General features: G+C 38.8%; 2 protein-coding genes across 2 annotated transcripts; one reads left to right on the top strand and one right to left on the bottom strand.

The window, feature by feature from the left end:
- Nucleotides 1-6467: 6467 nt before the first annotated feature.
- LOC137747363 (conserved oligomeric Golgi complex subunit 3-like) lies at nt 6468-13991 on the top strand. Its single transcript, XM_068487461.1, has 24 exons — nt 6468-6698; nt 6897-7094; nt 7174-7218; nt 7302-7376; nt 7466-7561; nt 7687-7764; nt 8239-8324; nt 8497-8563; nt 8671-8733; nt 8848-8949; nt 9142-9246; nt 9319-9411; nt 9680-9768; nt 10025-10244; nt 10385-10471; nt 11130-11243; nt 11333-11365; nt 11564-11650; nt 11737-11799; nt 12130-12246; nt 12518-12610; nt 13086-13196; nt 13340-13440; nt 13587-13991. The coding sequence occupies exons 1-24, from the start codon at nt 6621-6623 to the stop codon at nt 13717-13719; spliced, it is 2334 nt and encodes a 777-aa protein (XP_068343562.1). The 5' UTR covers nt 6468-6620; the 3' UTR covers nt 13720-13991.
- Nucleotides 13992-14591: 600 nt separating this feature from the next.
- LOC137746935 (1-phosphatidylinositol-3-phosphate 5-kinase FAB1A) lies at nt 14592-22906 on the bottom strand. Its single transcript, XM_068486944.1, has 12 exons — nt 22565-22906; nt 21583-22266; nt 20481-21215; nt 20136-20289; nt 19624-19968; nt 18397-19281; nt 17961-18292; nt 17698-17821; nt 17432-17602; nt 15810-17309; nt 15428-15694; nt 14592-15109 (listed from the first exon to the last, which is right to left on the bottom strand). The coding sequence occupies exons 2-12, from the start codon at nt 22206-22208 to the stop codon at nt 14792-14794; spliced, it is 5457 nt and encodes a 1818-aa protein (XP_068343045.1). The 5' UTR covers nt 22209-22266; nt 22565-22906; the 3' UTR covers nt 14592-14791.
- Nucleotides 22907-23560: the final 654 nt, after the last annotated feature.

Here is a 23560-nt window from a genome sequence, read left to right as displayed (position 1 = left end):
GACTTAACCATATCTCATTAATCAATGTTAACACATAAGTCAGCAGTCACCAATAGTGACCTGTATGACTTAATCTGTAGCTCATCAAACGTCCCTGCACACGAGTCGGAACCACCTCTAATGGTCTGTACGACAGAACTGGATGTAAATAAGTACACTCAATTGCTACGATCACGTGAAGACTATGCGAATAATCGCGGGTCACCTACGAGTCGGAACCACTTATAGTGGTTTGTACGACAGGCATGTGCACCTACCTTGAGTCCAAGGTGAGCGTAAGGTGTAGGAGGTGAACATCACGTGAATGACTATGCCCTGGCCACGGACGGGAGCACTAACACTGGGGTGTAGGTTTATGAGCTCTTAATGCATCTCAATATAACATGTACAACTTATGGGCAACCAGTACAACAGTGTCTGAGTGGCCTGACACATAAATGTAGTCATGCTATAACTCCATCGATTCAACTAATACCATAAACTCACCTGAACTTATCTGGGTGTCCTGCGTTCACCTTTGCACTTCAAAGCATTCACAATAATTATGTGCAGGTAATATATATATGGATATACCATGATGCAATCTAATACTCAACCTTGTCATAGCATTTTCAATTATATACATATATATAATATGGCATAAAATGCATAAGCTGTAACGCCCTACTCCCGAACTATTTATTTTCGGGGATAATCATCGGTGACAAGCCCAACTAGACACTAGTTTAATTAACTAACATTACTTACGTTTCCTTACTTTAATTTCTTGATTCTTTACATATTGATTTATAACCAACATTTAACCACCAACACATAAGGTTAAACTCACATTTTACACCAATGTCCCTCACATTGTTCAATTCCCCAAACAAAGCTATTGTCTCAATTATTTAATCTCACTTTTTGTATGGCTTCATCTAACGTCTCGTTAGACTGCCTACCTACCATAAACAGGGATCAAGTCATTCGTAGTTCACGTTAGTCCTCCAAAGCATTCACAGAAATTATATGAAATATTCAATTTATAAACGTTTGTGGAGATGTCAATCATACACACACACACACACACACACACACACACACACACATATGATAGAAGGGAAAAGACCCACTCAGCTTAGGTTCGCGCTACGACTCCCTCGCACGAAGATTAAGACATCACGAACTATCGTTGTCTATGACCAATTATCAAATCACGTCTCAGAGTTCTTACCGGTAGAATACATATTGTACATAAAACATATCCTCAAGGACCTTCTAGAATAATTTGAGACCCATTGACCAAAAGTCAACCGTTAATCGAAGATCGACGATAGGGTCCACAACCCTGCAAAACTCGATCCGGAAGATCCGCATTTCAGATTTCCAATCTGTAACTTCTCATGATACACAATATGCTTCTAGAACAACATACTTAAGTTTCATTATGATCCAACGGTTGGATCTCCGCCAATTTTCAAAACTAATTAGCGGTTAACGTTTTATTTTATGAACTAACAATTCCAATTCAGGAAAATCCGTATGTCGGATTCCTAATCCGTAAATTCCAACATTCTTCAAATATCACGTACTACAATGTAACAAAGTTTGATAACAATGCAACAATCGAACCATCGATTCATACAAGAACCCCATGACAGCCAACAAGGTGGTCAACTACTAAACTACATTAAAACATCGTAATTTCATGAAACGGATGCCAAATATGGAATCAGGGTATCCAAATTAGCCTAGGAAGGTCATATGGGGTCTCAACCCACACGCCGCCACACGCGCCGCCACGAGTGGTGGCTGATCGCCACGGTTCGCTGGAGAATTTCACTATTTCTAAAAATTCTCAAATTTCACAAAAATGAAGATCTCAATGAGAGAAACAACTTTCATACCTGCCACGAAGTCCAAAAGTGGACGGAAGATGGTCAATTTTGCCCACAAAGCCAGCCGGTGCCTAAAACTTCCCGACGTCGACCCGTCGTCTACGGTGGTCCAACGGGGTCAAGGTTGGTTGGTATTTGCTCCTAGGATGATAGGCTACAAAGCCCAAGTGGTGGCATCGGCCATCACTTTGCCGATTAGCCGAAAAAGTGAAAATGGTGGTCGGAGCACTGCGAGAACCGTCGACTTTCGTGGTCTCAAACTGTCTCATACAGTGGTTAATCAAGGTGGTTCTTGGGTGGGTTTTGTAGAGGGGAATGAGAGCTTCAAAATGGTGGTGGTGACGTCGAAAAACTCCACCGGAGTTGGTCGGAATCAGCCTTGGAAAATGGGAGGTCAAACTAGGTGCACGGATGGAAGAACCCACGGGAAGGCTGAGCTTCATTTATTTATTTATTTATTTTTTTTTTTATTGGCCGCTGCCCTCTCCCTCTCTTCTAAATGGTTCCTTGTCCCTTTAATTTAATTGGTCCACTATTCCCACATGGTGGGAGTTCAAAATTATTTAACTAACAAGTAATCAATTTCAATGTCTGTAACTATATCGTTATAATCCGGACTTGCAAATGGCTTCGCCTATGCGTTCATACCAACGAGTACTACAAGGACATACTAAAAGAATAAGTCCCATGTGTTTCTAACCGATGGTCAACTAAGGTCAACGTCCTCGCCTCTAAGGCATTTTCGTAAAATCATGCTTTTAAAATTTATAAAATTGTAAAATTAAGGACATATTGTCACAAAATTCCTCTCTTTTCGTGGTTTACTATAAATAAAGGTACCAACATAAAGATCCTACTATTTTCCGAAGTCATATTCTCTCTATTCTCTCTTTGCCACACCTCTCTTACCAGTAACTTGGTCACAACACTCGTGCAAGTTTAATTATTTCTGTTGTAATAAACAAACGAAACTCACACCCCACCCTCTCTCATATTAAGCCACCTACACCACATACTCCAACACAAGCCTGCCTAAACCATGAAATTCAAACGACATAAAAAGAATTCAAAAAACATCGTTGTTACTAGAAACATGGCAATATCATGGACAAGGGCACAAAGCATAAACACCAAGAAAATAAGGGAGAAGAATCCTTCAAGAGATACATGACTGCTCAAATTTTGAAGATAAAAAAAGAAGTACCTGGAGTTCAAACGACATTAAAAGAATCCAAAAAGCATCGTTGTTACTAGAAACATGGCAACATCATGGACAAGGGCACAAAGGATAAACACCATGAAAATATGGGAGAAGAATGCTTCAAGAGAAACATGACTGCTCAAATTTTGAAGAGAAAAAAGAAGTACCTTGAGAGATCAAAGCACTGTTCCTCTTTTGTTTATGGACTGTTCATCTTTTATGGTTGAGCGTGAAAAAAAATTAGAGAGTGAGGGTTGGATTCTTGATGGAAAGATTTTCTAGTGTACTGGGAACACGGCTTAGTATACTAAGTATTATAATACAAGTGCTTAAATACTTGAAGAAAATTTGACAAAAAAAAATACTTAAAGAAAAATTCAATTATTTGGACTCAATGGTGTTGATATCTTGGAGAATGTGGCGTATGCTAGAGCTTATAACACGGATCACCAATCAAGGCTCTTGCTCGAAGCAGCTTCCATGATGGTAGAAACAAGGTGCGACACCACTATATGTTTTCCGTTCTTTGTCGTGTAAGGAGATTTGTAAGTTGTATGACTTAGGACCTGTTGCAAACGTCTTTGTCCAAGATATATGCTTGTTTAGAGTTTCGTCAAGTGTACAAATTTTTAGGTAAGACTAATTATCTAAACAACGTTGGTTCCATAGGTTTGCTCTCATGATAGTAGATAGTGCGACAGCCCTCTACAGAACAGATTTCTCAGGAAGAGGAGAACTTTCAGCGCGGCAAATGCATCTTGCAAAGTTTCTCCGGAGCCTTCAGAAGTTGGCAGATGAGGTAAAAATAGTTACACCATCACTAATCACAACACCATACTTGGACCCCCTAGATTAGCATTGTTATTGATCCGGATTTCCCCTCTGTACTGTGAACGCAGTTTGGCGTGGCCGTTGTGATCACAAATCAAGTGGTTGCACAAGTGGATGGTTCTGCAATCTTTGCCGGTCCTCAAATTAAGCCTATCGGTGGTAACATCATGGCTCATGCTTCCACCACAAGGTTTGTAATACTAAATGCTTTCACCTTCCTCCCAAACGGAACTATTCTCACGTCAGCAATGAGCGTTACTCATCATTTGTTCCTTCTTACGACGGGCTTGCTTTCCGGAAAGGAAGCGGCGAAGAGCGCATCTGTAAAGTGATAAGTTCTCCTTGTTTGGCCGAAGCTGAAGCGCGGTTTCAGATCTCCCCGGAAGGTGTCACCGACGTCAAGGACAAATACATTTTTCATGTATTGTTTTGGTTTCTCTCTTGTAATAGGTCTGCAAGGATCCCAGCAAAACTTTGTAACTTCTTTTCTACAGTTTGTATTTAATTTTTGGACAATTTGCCCAAAGCTTACAAATACAGGACTTTCCAAATTCTTTTTGGTTAAATCTCAAGAGTTAAATATAAGAGTCATTTTGGTTCCAATCTCTATTTAACCTAACCGTTAGATTGAAACTTTGTTTGTTTCAATATTTTGATCGAGGTCCTTAGCGTTCTGTAAGAGATTTAACTTCTGCATCTATGCGTCATTTAATACTATGGTTTAATGGTATTACTCTTCACATATAAATGAGAGGTTTTAGGTTTCATCCCATAGTGAATTTAAACCATATTATTACTAGTCAATTACGAGACTAAACCCACCTTCCCCCTCAATTTAGATAATATTGTTTGTTAAAAAAAAAAAAAAAAAAAAAACTTTGCACATTATGCATTGATCAATATTTAAACAAATTCAAATAATGTTTTTAAAATAAAGGTATAATAATTAAAAAAAACTAACAAAAAAATAATGTACCTACATTATTATTATTAATATATTTTAATAAATAACTATTGAAATCTCTGCTTGTTTGTGACATCCCACATCGCCCAGGGGAGTGATCCTTATATGTATATTCTCATCTCTACCTAGCACGAGACCTTTTGGGAGCTCACTGGCTTCGGGTTCCATGAGAACTCCGAAGTTAAGCGAGTAGCGCACGAGAGCACTCCCATGATGGGTGACCAACTGGGAAGTTGCTCGTGAGTTCCCAAAAACAAAACCGTGGGGGAATGGTAAGTCCAAAGCGGACAATATCGTGCTACGGTGGTGGAGCGGGCCGGGAAAGTGATCCGCCCCCGGCCGGGATGTGACAATTTGGTATCAGAGCTTAACCCTGGCCGCGTGTGTGCCGACGAGGACGTCAGCCGCTAAGGGGGGTGGATTGTAACATCCCACATCGCCCAGGGGAATGATCCTTATATGTATATTCTCATCTCTACCTAGCACAAGGCCTTTTGGAAGCTCACTGGCTTCGGGTTCCATGGGAACTCCAAAGTTAAACGAGTAGCGCGCGATAACACTCCCAGATTAGTGACCCACTGGGAAGTTCTCGTGTGAGTTCCCAGAAAAAAAAACCATGAGGGTGTGCTGAGGGCCCAAAGCGGACAATATCGTGCTACGGTGGAGTTAGGCCCGGAAAGTGGTCCCTCTCGGGCTGGGATGTGACAATTTGGTATTAGAGCCTAACCCTGGCCGCATGTGTGCCGACGAGGACGTCGGGCCCCTAAGAGGGGTAGATTGTGACATCTCACATCGCCCAAGGAAGTGATCCTTATATGTATATTCTCATCTCTACCTTGCACGAGGCCTTTTGAGAGCTCACTGGCTTCGGGTTCCATGGGAACTCCGAAGTTAAGCGAGTAGCGCGTGAGAGCACTCCTAGGATGGGTGACCCACTGGAAAGTTCTCGTGTGAGTTCCTAGAAACAAAACCGTGAGGGTGTGCTGGGGGCCCAAAGCGGACAATATCGTGTTACGGTGGAGTCGGGCCCAGGAAGTGGTCCTCCCCGGGTCGGGATGTGACACTGCTAATTAATAAAACATTCATTATCAACTGAAACTCTATGAAATTACCAGTTTAACCATCTAATTAAAAAAAACATGAATAAGAAATATGGGGTAGAAATGTAATTTCACACAACCAAATTTTGCTGTATTTTTTTCAAAGCCTTACATCTATACGTAATACTAACATATCTCTAATTAAAAAAATAATAATAAATTAAAAAAAAAAAACCTATTTCTACTCTCACATTCTCTATCATTCTCTTCCTCTCTCCTCCTATTTCAAAAACAAAAATAAAAAATTTTCTCACACAATTTGTGTGTGCTCAAATTAAAAATAAAATATATGAAAAATATATATTAAAACATGTTTTTCAATTTTAAAGTTACGATATACTGACATGTAAAATAATTTAATCGTTAAATAATGACGGGGATAAAAGTGAAGAGACGGACAAAAAAAGCAAGTTCGCACCAACTGTTTCCAAGCCGAAGACGTCGTCGTCTTGTTCTACCCAACATAAGAGCTTTGCGTTTAAATCTTTATCGTCGGAAGAGGGAGCGAAGGACTGAGAAAAAACTCGACTGAGAGAAAAGAGGGCGGAGGAGAGGAGGCGAATTGTGGATGACGATGACGGCGACGGCGACGGCGACTGCGACCGTTGTATGAACCGACTTTGTTGTGAGTTGAAGAGGATTGAGAAATGGCGGCAAGCAAACCCGGCGTTCCGAAATCTGGAGCCATTTCCAAGGGCTACAACTTCGCATCTCACTGGGAACAGGTGCTTCTTCTTCTTCTTCTCTCTCCTCCTCGTTGCCATAAATTCAAAATTCTTCATTGAAACAACGCCTTTTTCGTCTACATCTGAGTTTTGTGCAATTTTCTCCGCTTTATTGCAATTAGCTTGCTTCAGATCGGATCGGATCGGATCGGATCCTCTCGATGTGAATTTTGATGTATTGCTTTCTTTCCTCTGCAGAAAACTCCGTTATCTGAGCAGCAGCAAGCGGCCATTACAACGCTCTCGCATTGCATTGCGGAGCGGCCGTTCCCACCCAATTTGGCTCAGGACGGCACCACAGGCCACCAGAATGGCCTAACTGTCTCCACCAAGGACAGCTCTTTTGGCTTGGAACATTCCGCCGCCATTGAAGCTGTTCTTGTCAATACGAATCAGGTACATTTTCGCCATCACATTCCATTATCTATTACAATTCAAAGGCTTTCACACTGAAATTAGCTTTTTCTACTTGCAGTTTTACAAATGGTTTACAGATCTTGAAGCAGCATTGAAGTCGGAGGTTAGTAATCGATTCTTGCAGCATACTTATGTTGTAATTAAGTGTAAATTAAGCTCATTGCACATAAATTTTTCACATTTTAGACAGAGGAGAAGTATCGACACTATGTAGACACTTTGACAGAACGCATTCAGACATGTGATGGCATACTCGGTCAGGTAATGGCAATATATCTATCGGTATCGTTGAAGCATCTTTGTTTGAAGTTGTTGTGCTTGTTTGAAATAGCTGGTTCCGTTCTGTGCAGGTGGATGAAACCCTAGAGTTGTTTAATGAACTACAGAACCAGCATCAAGCAGTAGCAACAAAGACTAGAACCCTTCACGATGCTTGCGATAGACTGGTGGGACTTTCTTTCTAATGTTACCCCTTTTATTTCATCCACTTCCTTGGTGTCAGGTTAATTCATGGTTGTGGGGGCCTGGAAACTTATATAAAACATGATGCCTCCTCATTTTTCATTTGCAGTTAATAGAGAAACAACGGCTGATTGAGTTTTCGGAAGCACTCCGTAGTAAGCTCAACTACTTTGATGAATTGGAGAATGTAAGGTTTGAATCTACCTTACCTAGAGATATTTTGTTTGCTGACGTTGTGGTTTTGTTAAATATATGTGGTGATGCATAGCAGCATGGATAAACTTTTATTTTTGAACTAACAATTTAATTGATTCTTTTTCCAAAGCCTTTTAAGTTTTAAAAAATCCGCCCGAGTCAGTTTCTCCTTAGTATGAATTCTCCTTATTAGGCATTACTTTGTAGTGTTACATTGAAGTTAATATACTTTGAAGCTTTGTGCCAAGGATATTACCTTCTTTTTTTTATCGTTCGGATGTGTGAGAAAATATCATGATGCACAAATTGTGTATGTAATACAAACTGCATAATATATTAGTATGTTATATATAATTCTATTAGTATGTTATATATAATTTATGTTTAATTTTGCATAATATATTTATATATTCATTCTATTAGTATGTTATATATAATTCATGTTTAATTTTTCATCTGTGTGCAGATTACTACCAATTTTTATTCTCCAAACATGAATGTTCTGCATGAGAACTTTCTCCCTCTTCTCAAACGCCTTGATGAGTGCATATCGTAAGTGGGCTACCTTCTTTGTTAGTAACCGTGTGCAATTCTATGCTTCGGACACTATTCAGTTAAAATCCTTGGAAGTTTGTAATTCATACTAGGAAACATTAAGCATTTGATAAAGATATATTTATTGGATTAGAACTTACTGGTTTCAAACAATTTGTGCATACTTTAGGTACGTCGAAAGCAATCCACAGTATGCAGAATCCAGTGTTTACCTGCTCAAATTTCGACAACTGCAGGTATAATTTGCAAGAGTGTTGATTAGGTGATTAGTATAGAACAGAGATTGTCTTCCAGTAAGATTAATTTGACCTTCAATAATATATAATTTACTTGTTTTGGACAGTCTCGAGCCTTGGGAATGATTCGTTCTCATGTACTTTCAGTTCTCAAGGGTGCTTCTTCTCAGGTAATGTTAACTTATTGAACTGAATTACCATTAACACATCGTAGTAGACTTCTGTCTTAATATGCATTAATGTATATTACATGGCTTTGAATTATGGACACTGTCTTGCATCAGGTACAAGCAGCTATCCGGGGCAGTGGTGGCAATAACACATCTGTTTCTGAGGGTGTAGAAGCATCTGTTATATATGTCCGTTTCAAGGCAGCAGCAAGTGAGGTAACATTAATGATGCTATTAATTTGATTAATGCATTTAACCAGCCAGGGTGTGAAAAGTTGAAGGCAAGATGTGTCTGGAAAACATTTTAAGTTCTACCCTACTTTTTGAATGCGGGTGTGCAACTCTGTTCTTTTAGTTTTTAACTGCACACCTGTTTGTGTTGATGTCTAACAAGTAGAGTCCTTGCAGCTTAAGCCAGTGCTGGAGGAAATTGAAAGCAGAGCATCAAGGAAAGAATATACTCAGATCCTTACAGAATGCCACAAACTCTACTGTGAACAGAGACTTTCGTTGGTGAGCTGATGATTTTTTTTTTTTTTTTTTGAATAGGATCATTAGTTGTTTACCGTATTAATGCATTTTCAGGTAAGAGGTATAGTACATCAACGAATATCCGAATTCGCGAAGAAAGAGGCCTTGCCATCACTGACTAGATCTGGCTGTGCATATCTAATGCAGGTAAGATATAAATGCTACAAGGACGTTCATTGAGGAAAGACTCCTTAAAAAGAAATACAAGCGAAAGATTTGTCTGTCATTGAATATAAGGTGAGGATGGGGTGATTGACCCTGTCCTCTTTAATGATAGTGGGCAGTATCTTTGATATTTGATGTAATGTGATATGCAACTTATTCTCATGTATGAATTTGAGCCGCATACGTTGTGAACATTTATGTTGTAGGACAGAAAAGTTTCCATTGTAATTGAAACCACTATTTATTGCAGGTCTGCCAGCTAGAGCACCAACTTTTTGTTCATTTTTTTCCATCTTCTGCAGAGGACGTTTCAAGTTTGGCTCCATTGATAGATCCTCTGTAGGTCCCATTATATTTTTTGCTTTCAGTTCTTTTCTCTCGTTTTCTGCTTTCTTGAGAGGCTGACATGTAATAATGGGTTAGGCAATCTCTTTTAAATTACATGTGGCAAAAGCGAATGAAGCTTGATTGGTTTGGTCCTTTCCACTTCATTCCTTGTTAAGCTGTTACATTGTAGTATGGAGGTTGGCTGGTTGATTGGTTTATGCACGCTTTAAACCATATAATAACCTCCTTTTGGTGATAATTCATGCAGGTCTACATATTTATATGATACACTGCGGCCAAAACTTATTCATGAAACAAATGTTGATTTTCTTTGTGAACTTGTTGATATATTGAAAGCTGAAGTCCTAGGTGAACAGTTAAGTCGGAGGACTGAATCATTAGCTGGTCTACGTCCTACATTAGAGAGAATTCTTGCCGATGTTCATGAGCGGTTAACTTTCCGTGCTCGAACACATATTCGTGATGAGGTGACTTCTATTCCTGAGAGTTCTCATTGTTTGTTGAGTTGTTACCTTTGTTTCTTAATTTTCCAGTTAATCTTGTTTTCTTGACTAGCTACCACTTTTCCTTTTTAAATTTCTTAAAATCTCTCTTTCTTTTTTTCCAGATAGCAAATTATTTTCCTCTGGATGAAGACTTGGATTACCCTGCAAAGCTGGAAGGATCAGCGGCAGATCAACTTGAAACTACTTCTGTAACTTTTTTCCCATTTCCTTTTTTAACTTTTATGGATTTCTGAGATAAATTTTTGTTTACGTTGCCTGATGCATATAGGCATATAGGACATCCACACATGGTTTAATAATTTTAATTTTCTATTGTGTTTCATGCCCTTGATGAATTATTCATTCAGTCTGGTGAGATTGATTGTTCACTTAATGGAATATCCACAACCCAGAAACAAACTGTGTCTTTTTTTTTTTTTTTTTTGTAAGTGATATTTGGGAGGTGATAATGGAACATAGGACCTAAGGTGACATTTAGTGACCTTAGAACTTATTGATCACTTCTTGTATCAAATATATCCTTTAATTTTGCAGTCTACCTCTAGGGACACTAGTATGCCTTTGCCCTTGTAACATGTTTCTAAGCTGGTAATTTCAGATTACTCATGCACAATTTAATATATCTTTTATGGTAGTTGGTGCAACTGGTTTCCAAGCTGGTAATTTCGGATTACTCATGCACGATTGAATATATCTTTTATGGTAGTTGGTGCAAGTGGTTACACTACTGTTGGCTCCAGTTCTGCATCATTTCTGGTTGATTTAATGTCCTTACCTCCGATTGTTATATATAGATATGGATTGATTTTCTCATCTTTCCTTATCTTTATCCTTTGTCAAACACAGGCTGATGAAAACCTTGTTTTTAAAACATGGTATCCACCTCTAGAGAAAACGATATCTTGCCTTTCAAAGTTGTATCGCTGTTTAGAACCAGAAGTTTTTACTGGTTTAGCACAGGTATTTAAGTCTTTGCACAGCATTCAAACTTGTCTTGAATAAATGCCCTTCATATAAATTTGTTAAACAATTATTTTTTTGGTATACAGGAAGTAGTTGAAGTTTGTTCAGAATCTATCCAGGTGAGCTACTGAATATGTACTGTCTTATGCAGTGCATTTTGAATTTCTGTGTGCATAATTCCACTTAATTTTTTTTGTGTTACCTCTACTGTCATATTATCCCTGTTTATTAACATGATGGGATTTGTTTAGCATGGGCTTAATATGGTGACATACTTTTCTGGTGCTATCTTGATTGTTGTTTCTTTTATCTGCCAGAAAGCGGGCAAACTCATCACAAAGAGATCATCCCCAATGGACGGTCAGCTTTTCCTCTTAAAGCATCTTCTTATCTTAAGGGAGCAGGTGATTTTCCTTCTTTCTTGATGTATATATCATGGGTAATTGTTCTTTAAAAATGACTTGTTAATGCATCTATTTTGTCTTCCCAGATTGCGCCTTTCGATATTGAGTTTTCTGTCACACATAAGGAACTTGATTTCTCGCACTTGCTGGTTAGTTTTCTAACTCTAAAGTTCTCCTATTCAATGTATTATATAGTGTTCAGTAAAGTTCTATTAATGTTTGATATATCCTCTCGGTCTTTACTGGAATGATGCAACAATTTGTCATTATTTTGATTACAATACGTGGAAATTTTGAATTTTGAAATAAAGCCAATTTTTGTTTTCTTTTCAATTAAGTCAGTTCTCTAGTATGGACGGTATTTCATTGACGAAGATGTCTAGAATGTTGTTTTGTTTCGGGCAATAAGTATTAAAATTTAATTAAATGCCTGAATTTTGATGGAATGAAAATCTTAATATTTTTTAATCTTCTGGCAGGAGCATCTAAGACGAATTCTTAGAGGTCAAGCCTCTCTATCTGATTGGTCCAGGTCAACTTCACTAGCAAGAACACTATCTCCCCGAGTTTTAGAAAGTCAAATAGATGCCAAAAAGGTTTGTCAATCAATGGTTTCTTAGTTTACTTTTAGAGCATAACTTTAATCATTAAGTGGCCTTAAGCTGCTTTGGATCATTTTATTTTCCGCTTATTCTTTCACCTCGGTGTGTTTCTCTGCTAACCCCGTTTGCCTCCCTTTTCTCCATTAGATAGGATTGCAGAGCAAGCTTTCGTTTATACTTTTCACTTTGGTTCATTTTCTGGAGATTCTTCATTGTATTATTCGAAATAATTTGTCGGTAATCCATTCATGTAATGTACTTGCAGGAATTGGAGAAAAGCCTGAAAACCACTGGTGAGGAGTTCATTATGTCTGTGACGAAGCTAGTTGTGGATCCTATGCTTTCATTTATTACCAAGGTTTGTGTTTGTCATTCCCCCCTTTAGTAATATGGATTTGCAACATGGAGCAAATGAGAGACCAGCATAGATACAAGTATACAACTAAAAATCAAACAGAACATTAAAATACATTGCCGAAATCCACATTAGACATGTGAATAGCTCATATACTTGCAGATACGTTGGAAACTTTTCTAACTTTACATCTTCATAAACTCATATCTGAGTGCTTGTTACAGCTTAAAACCCATATCATTCAAAAATGCTAACACAATCTTTATCCGTAGATTCCTATGGCATGTTGTTGAGGTACCTGGATGGATTGATGGATCCATAACTGAGTGCTCGACTGTTTGTTATAACTTAAATCCACAATGTCATTAGGCATCCTGCGTTTACTAAGTTTGTTCACATTTAGATATGATTTCTCATGTTTTTCTACATCTGTATTTCAAAAGTTCGTTCATGTCTAAAAGGTTTTGGTTGTGTTTAGGTCACAGCTGTGAAAGGTAGTCAGAATCAAAAGGTAGAGTCGGTTATGTCCAAACCAATAAAAGATCAAGCTTTTGCAACCCCGGATAAGGTGGCCGAACTTGTTCAAAAGGTATGCATAATTGCTCATTTTCTTTGACTGCAGTGGAGAGCCGTGTTAGGGAGGGCCATCATAAATTTGACTGCTAGGGTTCTTGTTTTGCGGTCTACATATTTGATAACAACAGCTAAGTCTCATAATGTACTCTGGAACAGGTAGCTGCTGCAATTCAGCAAGAGTTGCCAATGGTAATGACGAAAATGAAGCTTTATTTGCAGAACCCATCAACACGAACTATACTATTCAAAGCTATAAAGTAAGTACAGAATTCACTCGTACAATGTGAAAATTTAAGGTCCTCGACAGATTAAGCTGGTATTTTCACTTGCTGACGGATCAGTTTATCTTCCTTTCCTAACTTGGTCCTGACAAGCCTTCTTCTTTTCTCCTTTTTTTCTGCAGGACAAATATTGTCGAAGCACATGTTCGTGTACAGACCCTGCTGAAGGACGAGTATTCAGCGGAAGAGGTACAAGGCATCATACACATGCCTTCCATACAAGAACTACATGCACAACTTGATAATCTCCTTTAGTGTGCACCATCTAAATTGTTCTTTTAGCCGCGCGATTTAAAGGTTATTTTTTCGTAGAGAAGAGAAATCCTGCAATGTTGAACCAGTTTTACGATACGACGAAAATATGTATCATTTTTTGTAACGTATAAAGCGCCGGTGGGCAGTCTTATAGGTTTTGTGTAGAACTGCTCATGAGCTGTTTTTGTTCGATTTCAATTTCCAAGTTTTGGTTCAATGAAGCACAATTTGTATTTTGAAAACGGTCATAATCTGTATCAGAATATGTGCTATTTGCAACTGTGAAATAAATGTTACTTGTTAGTTTGACTGTATAAACTATAAACGAGTAATTATGTCGAATTAGTGGTTGGATTATTATTCAAGTGCAAATAAGCTCCTAACCTTTTGTTATTTTTGGAAATATAGTCCATAAATTTATTAAACTGCCCATTTCCATCCGACTATAAAAATTCAATGTGGTTTTACCCAATTTCCAGTCAACTTAAGTTATGCGACTTGTAGGCGATACTTGTGAGTGTAAATTGGCAGTTTATAAGGAGTTTAAAGATTTGTTTTCCCCAAAATAAAAAGTCTAGAGAGGTAACTTAGGTTCGATTTTCGCTAAAAGCGAATTTGAACCAATTGCTAGTTTATTGTGAGGCTTAGCGTACTCCTTTTTCCCTTAATGTAGATAATATCGTTTGTTAAAAAAAAAAATATATATATATATATTGACAACTAAATTCAAAGCCTATAAGCAAGTTTTATGGGCGAGAAGATGACAGTAGTTCTTTTAAAGTGCAAGTCGCATCATTTGACGGACCGTTGGATGTAACAGCTTTGAAACTAACTTTAATAGTTTAAGGATTTATTTTTCCAATAGAATAATCTGGAAAAAAACTAATTTTCACTTAGGTAATAATCGAAACGCTATTTACCTCTTATGAATAAAGAAAATGTGAAAAAAGGGAGAGGCTTGCTGCTTTGTAGCTTTGCATTGGACATTATTCTACTGAGCTCACATCTTCAAATATACAAGTAAAAGTTGTAAGGATTATTTTCACATATATACAGGCTAGAAGACATTAATTCAGCTCGGATCTTGCGCAGTTTCTTCACCAAGGTCAGATTGCGACCCGCTCGGAACGATCATTAGGGGAGACCACTGATCGGGCACCATGAGGAAGTAGGTTGTCATAGCTTTCCTGAATCGTTTCTTGTATTGCTGGGGTGAAATCACGGTTGGAGACGTGTTCTTGGGTCCACCGAGAATCCCGGAGGTCTTCACCCAAGTTTCAAGGTGCTTGTCCCATGTGTACTGTCTCATAAAATCAATGATCCCCACAACCAGCTCATCCTTTTCCTCGTCCACACCGACCAGTAACGAGTAGTCCATGACATCAATCGACTGTGGCAAAATAGATGACAAGATGTTAGCAAACAACGGATGCCAGGGCAATCAAACACCAAAATCTAATCACTACGCCTCGAAAACAATCACAGGATTTGGAGGGAGGCGCCGATGAAAAGAATACATGCATTCTTCTCTGCACACTGCATTGGGTGGCGTGGGGTAGTATATGTGTCATGCCATTCAAGAAATCACGTCAATTCGGAGAATAGTATTTGTTAAAATCTTTGTGCACAGAGCATTTTCCGATTGGAAAAACAATGGGGTTACTGAGGAAACATTAATGCGGCAACAGGGAGTTAAAATCGAACTTACAGCAAGGAACGCAGTATCATTCCAGACAGCTCTCTCTAGTCGCCGCTTTGCCTTGCTCCCCACAAAAATTGGAGAAGTCGGCATTGCTTCAATCAGATTCTGGTCGAGTAGAACTTTATTGCTCCCACTTGTATCTGGATTATAACGTGATCGAGAAGATCCTTTCAGATCATAAAGCCGCGTGACATTCCGTCTAAATAATAAATTCTCCATTACTAAAACATCCATTTTGGACTCTTTCCCTGCTTTACCATGCTTTGACGAAACCTTCAAGACAAAAGAGAAACGAAAAATTGGGTCAGACTTAAGTGAAAAGTTGTATATCAGGCCACTAAAGAAAAACGTTAAGCATTTTAGTGAGAGCAAGAGAAACGAAGAATACCTGATAAATACCCAGGATCTTTGCCAGGCAAGTCGGGCTTCGAGTACTGATTGACTCGGACAAATACTTGAAATAAGATGGTGCAAACTTGATAAATGATTCCAGCTCTGTCTTTGTAACTTGTTTGATGATAAATCGATCATCCAAGGTTTTTGCAAAGAAAACGTTGCTCTTGCCACCCTGGGCGCCCCACTTCTTACAGCGGCTGAGAGATCGCACGAAATCTCTTTCAGAAGGGCAACACGTCCTCCTTAAAGCCTCAAACTGCGTTGCGTAGTAACAAGTCACAGTATACTTCACTTTACCAAGGGGGCCATCATATGTAAAAGAAACTCTAGCATGAACGTCCTTTGACAAAAGTGAGTCCAAAGCTTGAGAGCTCCGCGACCGTGACACAGATGACATGCTCTCATCAGAAGAACCAATATTTCTGTAGGTCTCAGAAAACGACTCATCAAAAGAGCTAAGTGAGAGAAGATTTGCGGAATCAAAAAGAGGTACTGAGACTGAACCATCCATAGCATCTCTTGGTCTCTCAGACTCAGAAATCTGCACATGATAATCTGGCGAGACAAGTGCATAGGCAATAACACTAGTGGGTTCATCGTCAAAAACAGGGATGACAGTGTCATTAATACCAATTGGCAGTAACAGCCTGGCACCACTTTGCCTTTCCGATTCGCGGAACATTGGAACATTGACGGGATTGTATTCACCAATATTGATCTTTTGTGCATTCAGTGAATAACTTTTGTCAAATACCTTGAGAGATGATGTAGAGCTAAGAGAATGAGTTGAAGCAGTTGTCTGTACCCCAGCTTGGTCAACAGCACAATTTTGCAGATCTGAATTCGATGCAACTTTTCTCATCACAGTCGGAGAATTTACCAAGGTTGAATCAGGTTTAGAGTAGCCATTCTCTTTAGGAATCATACTAGTTGGGTGACTTTCACCAGTCCAAGCCGCATCAAGGGTATCAGATAAATTTGCCACTACTAGACTCTCATTCCCTTCTGAGAGGGCCCTTCGTACACTTAGGCCAGACTCCAATGGATCAGATTTATCCATGGCATTTTCAGAGGACCGTGTGGAAATTTTTGCCTCGTTACTATGATTCGGGTTCTGAACGATTTCATTGTTCTTCTGCTCCCCTTCAGGCTGGCTAAAGCCGCCAACATCTCCTCCTTGATAAATACTTACATCTGGCTTTGTTTCCCGAAGAGAGGAATCACAACTACTAAATCCTTTACCTGGCTTGGAGTTTATATTTGTCTCGACAAGCTTCTCCATAGAACTGATAGGTTTCTCCTTGAGTTTTGGAAGGGAACTTCTCAAGCCTTCCTGGAAACTATTTTTACTTAAACTGGCAGCCTGAATTAGGCGTTGATCCCAAATGTAAGAATGAAAGAGCAACTGCCTCCTTAATCTATTGATCTCGAGAATATCAACTGCAGGCTGGCCACACTTCACCTCCCTATGCATCGCTTTTTGTAATGATTCCTAAACAATGTCATGTCACGATTGAGATACCAAAGGATTAAAATATGTAACTTCCCTCTCCAACAAATGAAAAATAAAATAAACAATGCATGTAGAAAGGTGGTGTGATACACATAAACTACCTCAAAGTCTTCTCTTTCCTTTTGAAGCATCTCTTCAAGTTCTACAATTTGATGACTTGATTCAGGTGCTTTCTTCCCACCATCCGGTGTCCCTGAAATTGGTCTCGTCTCCAAAATCTGATTAAGAGCATTGTGCAATTCAGTAAAGAGAAGCTCTGCCCGATGACCCACCTAGTAAAACAAGATCAATAATCTCATAAGCATTGATAAATTTAGAATCATTTGCTACATTAACTAAGATTAAAAATAAAAGATAATAAACTTACCTCCTCCACTTCTTTTTGTATCCATTCCTGATTATCATAGTTAAATTCGAGTTTTTGTGGAGGAAGATAAACAGAATGAACATGAATGGAGGCATAGCGGAAGCAAGCAACCATTCTTCCAAAACTGTACATGTAAGAACAACAGCATAAGATAAAAACATAGTGATAAAACGGCATAGACTTTTCTCTGAAATTAAAAAACAAGAAAGAAGGTAAACTGAGGATGGTGCAAAAGTTAGCGGGTCATAAGTGAAAATGCATACCCATAAAACCGAAGACAATCTCTGTGAAGGGAATGACCACAAGTTGCAACTCTGTTCGCAGCTGCATGATTTGAAAAGCTTAACTCTAAAAACTTCCCAAACGATAAACCCCAAGCAGCATCGGACATGACTACTCTTCGAGTTGCAGGAGGGAAGCCATTGGCTCGAGGACATTTCAAGCATCTGTGCCACATCCAAATTTTGCCTTCCCTTTCCCCAGGTAGCAAAATCTCTGGGAGCTTCTTAACAGAAATTGTAAGGCTCCCTTGTCTATGAGTATAACAATGAACATGCGCTTCTGATGGCATCCCACATGAACGACAAAGGTAATTCTGATAGAGAATTATGACACAACTTCATCTTATGAAATTGCTTATGAAAAATATGTCCACAAAATTAGCAAAAACAAAAGGTAATGATTGAAAATGAAAAATACCTGATCAAACAGATGATCTCGTAAGAACCTCCCCAAAGGCTTATCAAAACTTCCGTAGTATTTGATTCGAAACAGATGGGACCGTTCACACACAGTTCCCTTCCACACACAACGTGTTGACAGGGAAACCAAAATGCTTTGGTGGTCAGAAGGTGAGGGTGGAAACTCTTCCTTTGAAGATCCTACCTCCTCATTCTGATAATCACTATGATGTTTTATGGATGTCAACTCTGGAGTCTCACCATGATTTGCAGCTAAAGCACCGCCACCATGTCCTAATGACTCTGAGGTGGCAAGAGAATTAGAGATCAAACTACTGTTGAGCAAAGCTTCCCCAGCCTGAGCTGGATTGTCCAGGCAAGAATCTTTAGAACCTGCATCAATTTTATTTTCAGAGGCACATATTGAGGGGAGCTCTTTACGGTAACATTCTGTGATATCCTCTTCTGGTGGAGACAAGGAAGTAAAGGGAGATCTAGAGCTCAAAGCATGTTCTATGAGAAAAGCTTGAGAACAAGCTTTAGATGAGCAAATTGAATCGGCACCTTGCATGTTCAAAATGGGGCCACTAGTGGTAGATGAATTGTTATCTGAAATTAACCCTTGATTAGATTTCTGTAGTTCCCTGCTAGCATCGGGACCCTGAGGCTTGCCAGCCGGTGGGACACTAAAACCAGGTATGGTGGAAATAGACCTGTCAATACTTGATGGTTTATCGGGTAATGCAACAGTAATCTCAGACTTCAACGTAAGTTCCGGAAGTGAAGCACCTTCATCAGCTAGAAATGAAGTCTCCAGAGCCAAGTGATAAGCGGCAAAAACTCCATATTGGACAACATGTTTCACCTTCTTTAACTCATCCCCATTGGCACCATAGAGCAATACCTGAAACAAATTCAATCCATCTTAAAACTTCTGACTTTTTGGTAAACAAAAAACATAGTAAAAGGAATTACTAAAATAGTTAATGTTAAAATGGTAAAACAGTCATGCAAATGCTCCCAATCCACCAGTCAAAGCTAAGAAGAACTCTGAATTAAGATATCCTTGATCGGCAGTCTGGTAACCTGATTACAATTCCATTATCTTTGCTATTTTCTTTTGTTCTTTCACTGTGTTAACAAGTGACAATACAAATAACAATAGGTCCTAGCCTGCAAATTTGACAAGACACCAAAATGTGCCAGTTAATGCCCAACAAAGTCTGTGTATATATTCGGGACTTACAGTAACACCCAAGGGCTTCGGGCAACCTTCGAAGAACATCAGAGTCTTTGTCAATTTCTTCCCACCTTGCCCAGCACTGCCATGCACTTCAAGAAACTTCTCCACATGGAACATGTCACAAAACCCTAGTTTTGGTGATGTGAGATGATCTATTGAAGGGACTATTTGTGCCCCAGTGCAGCGGGCTATTCGCTCCAAAAGTGGCCTCTTAATATTCAAAACAAGTGAGATGTCTTTCGCAAGAAGGTAATCTTGAGCATACCGAGATACAGACTTCTCCACCAAAAGAACATTTGGGTGATGTGAATCTATCTTTGCAACTGCCATCTTCAGATGATCCATTTCCTAAAAAAGGGATATTCCATCAGAAGGAGAAACATACAAGATTACTAAATGAATAGGAAAGATAAGTGTGTGATAGAAAACATATGCAGGGTTTGATCGCTAATCAAAATCCTACAAATTCAAAGTTTTAACGTACAACACAAATAAACGGAAAAGGTAAAAAGAACCTGCTGCAACAAAGTATCGAAACTTGACAAGAGGTTTGAAACACGCTGATATTCCAAAGCTCCTCCAAGGATTAAAAAGCGCGGTTTTTCTATTTTTGATGTCATTCGCCGATGAGCCACATTTTTCTTACAAACAACTCCTTTAACCACCGTACTGAACAAAATGAAATGAAAACCCGTCAACAACTAATGGATTGCATAACTTTCGCATGTAACAGGACATAGATATAATATAAAAGTTTAGGAACCATTATAAATTTGGTGTACTGAAATAATACTGCGCAGGAATATGCCTCACACTGCTCAAAATGGTGAAAGAATAAACTTTAGATCAAAAAGATTTACCTATCAGTTCGACGCCCACAAGCTATGCATTTAACCTTCACATATCCCCCAGGGTCCATTCCTCCACCCTTGCTCGTATCTGGCTTGAGAAGTGTGGCAGCTTCCCACGACAATGAAGTAATTATGTCCAACCAGCTCTCATTGTTGCCTTCATCACCCAGTGGTAGATTTTCAACCTGCAAAAGCTGAGATACTAAAGCTCTAAAATGACCTTCCACAACATTCTTCATCGCCTTCCTGTGCTCCTCAATTGACTTCTCCCTCGTACGACACTCCCCATTACCAAAGCTATTTGAAGAACCCAGGTAACCCCACTCCCCTGCACCACCACCAGAACCACCACCATCATAATCGTCGTCATCAAACAAGACAGCTTCTCTCTCATCTTCTTCGTCCTCGGGCTCCGGAGGGAGCCAAAGTAGCCCATTGTTCTCAAAATCTACAGGTTCTGTATTAGTGCTTTGCAGGTCATATGGAGAAGTTCCACATTGATCACCATTATCGTGTTCGTATGGTTCTTCCTCAATTTTATGAATTCCTACTGCATCCTGTGTATCAAAACTCCCAGGTAATAAGGAACTTGTGTTATCTCCATCAAGATGCACATTATGGGGTCCATAGACGCTAGCAAATTCCTCGATCGTGACTGCACCATAATAGTCATTGCCATGAGAGAGATGACTTGGTTCTGAATCTAAACGATAAACTCCATAGTCATCATCCTCATCATCACTCCTGGTATCAGACGATAAGTAAAAAGTAAAAACAAGCAATGGATTACCTTATAAAGAGCCAAATATAAGGATATGAGATATGAGGACGAGAATGAATAATCATGGTTAGAAACTTAAACGTAAAATTCATTTATATGACCTGACACATACATGTATCGCATACTCGCAGGCCACATTAACATTAAATGAAGACAGAATGACTGGAAAGATATTTCACGAAAACAGAAACTCTATTCACTTTCCAATCCATGATTGGTATTCTTTATTCAGACATAAACAAAGACCTTACACGGACACTTGAAAACTTATTTGAAACTAATGAATTTGTGAAGTACAAGGAAAAGGTATTCAGTGATAGCAGGAGATACCTGTTCACGCAAAAGCCATATTGATTTAGAGAGGGCTCGGCCATGGCTACATCAGAACTAATGCTCGTCTGCGATGTCACATTGTCTTGCTGTACCGGAACTGAATCAATTTGGGAAGATGATTGACTAGGGCTACGACCAGAACTATATGGCACGTGCTGGTAAGGTCCGGTCGAATAAGGGGTAGAACCAATAGTGCTGCTGCTGCTGTGGCAGGTGCAGCTGGACTTGGTGCTTGCCAAACTTGTCGCAGATGGTGATGGACTGAGACCAGGGCTGGCTGCAGGGCCGGCCCCATTATTGGGTGCCACTACCCCTTGCTCCCATTGCTTGAAGCAATAATAACAGACCCTAATCCGCTCCCAATCTTCTCTTCCAGCCCTTGGCTCATCAGACGCCGCAGGAATAGAGTTTGCAGTACACTTAGCACAGAAAACTCGGCCACAAAGTCGACAATGATGCCTTCGGTTAAATATTGTGAACTGGGAGTCACAGTCATAACATACCCTACAGCTTTGATCAGGCATCCAAAAGTCCCTGGACACATTGGGCGGCTCGGACCTCCTGGGGATCCAAGACTTGAATATGTCAACTAACTCGGATAGTTTGTTGTCGGGAGTGCCCATCGGCAACTACACCACCCGAGCCCTCTCATGATGACAGGATCATCATTGTAAGCTCTCCCTAAACAGAATTGCAACTAAATCACCGAATAACAAATCGAATCCAAATAAGCATAACAATTGAAAACTTTAGGAATTCGGAACTCAAGAGCTCATCGAAATTGAAATGTACATATACAAAACGCCATCTGAAATCATAATATCAATCACAATCACAGAATTCAATCCAAAACACAAATTTAAGCTGAGAGTTAAAAAAAAGCATCAATCTTTGCAGCTAGCAAAAGGGTTGCATGCAAAAAAGCATAACTTTTAAGCTTCATTTCTCATGGTATAAAAGAAAAGCAGCAAAAATTTACCAGAACCAGTAGTTGGAAGCAGCAAATTTGAAACCCCATTTGGCTAAAGTCCCCAAATTCAAGTGCTTTTGCAAACTGAGATTCTGAGAGATCACCAGAAATTCCAAAAGCTCAATCCTGAGACCCAAAAGTGCTTTCCTTTCTGCTTCAACTGCAACACGTCTCTGCAAAAATACCCCAAAAACCAAAACCCTAATCAATCAATCAAGAAGGCACAAAATCTCCAATAGACCCCACCAGAAATTATAAGCCCGTCTTATGTGCAGAATATTTATAATTTTATATGGGTTTTATTTTCGGGATAAAATCGTTCATACAACAGCAAACCTGTTGTTTTGTATTATCTGTAACAATAAAATTATATAAAACAAAATTACAAAAGCCACAGAAAAAATATAAATTAAAAAGGAAGAAAGATATTGACCAAAAAAAAAAAAAAAAAAAAAAAGAGGGGAAGAAGGATACAGAAAGGTGAAATGTCAACCGCCACTTGTAACTGTAATTCCCGCATGTTGACTCTCCTATTTAACGTTACTCTATAAAATTTAATTTTTTACCTTCTTTCTCAATTTTTTTTTTGAACTTTAATTATAAGCGAGATCATTCATAATATAAAGGCTAGTTTGGGGTTGATATATATATATATTTTTAAACTGCTTCTGTTCTGTTGTAAAGAATAAACAGTTGTGAAAAAACCATCTTTCTTACAAGTATGTGGAAAGCTGTTTTGATTTTCTGCTACTTTTTTAAGATTCTTGTTTTTTTTTTAATAATTTAAGCAATCTCAAACCCACTCTAAATTCAAAACGCAATAGGTTGAAGAGAAAAACAATTAACACTATGACAATTTGTAAAATAAATATTGTCTTTTTTTTTCTTTTTTTTTTTTGTAATTTTTCCTCTCAATGTTGATTTTTGAGTGGCTACGTTTTTTTTTTTTTTTTAATAATTATCATTTGTCATGATAATTCATGGAAATTATTTAGTAGTAGAAGT

Source organism: Pyrus communis, chromosome 10 (genome assembly GCF_963583255.1).
Source record: "Pyrus communis chromosome 10, drPyrComm1.1, whole genome shotgun sequence".
Classification (NCBI taxonomy): domain Eukaryota; kingdom Viridiplantae; phylum Streptophyta; class Magnoliopsida; order Rosales; family Rosaceae; genus Pyrus; species Pyrus communis.
Note: the sequence above shows the minus strand (reverse complement) of the source record. Positions and strands in the feature narration are given on the sequence as shown.

Excerpts from the sequence above, each read along its gene's own strand:
- LOC137747363 (XM_068487461.1), top strand. The coding sequence starts at position 6,621 with ATGGCGGCAAGCAAACCCGGCGTTCCGAAATCTGGAGCCATTTCCAAG. Across the intron at positions 7,095-7,173 it reads TTCTTGTCAATACGAATCAG|TTTTACAAATGGTTTACAGA; the intron begins GTACATTTTCGC and ends TTCTACTTGCAG. Across the intron at positions 8,950-9,141 it reads TCAAGGCAGCAGCAAGTGAG|CTTAAGCCAGTGCTGGAGGA; the intron begins GTAACATTAATG and ends GAGTCCTTGCAG.
- LOC137746935 (XM_068486944.1), bottom strand. The coding sequence starts at position 22,208 with ATGGGCACTCCCGACAACAAACTATCCGAGTTAGTTGACATATTCAAG. Across the intron at positions 19,282-19,623 it reads CGAAGCCCTTGGGTGTTACT|GTATTGCTCTATGGTGCCAA; the intron begins GTAAGTCCCGAA and ends AATTTGTTTCAG. Across the intron at positions 15,110-15,427 it reads ATGATACTGCGTTCCTTGCT|TCGATTGATGTCATGGACTA; the intron begins GTAAGTTCGATT and ends ATTTTGCCACAG.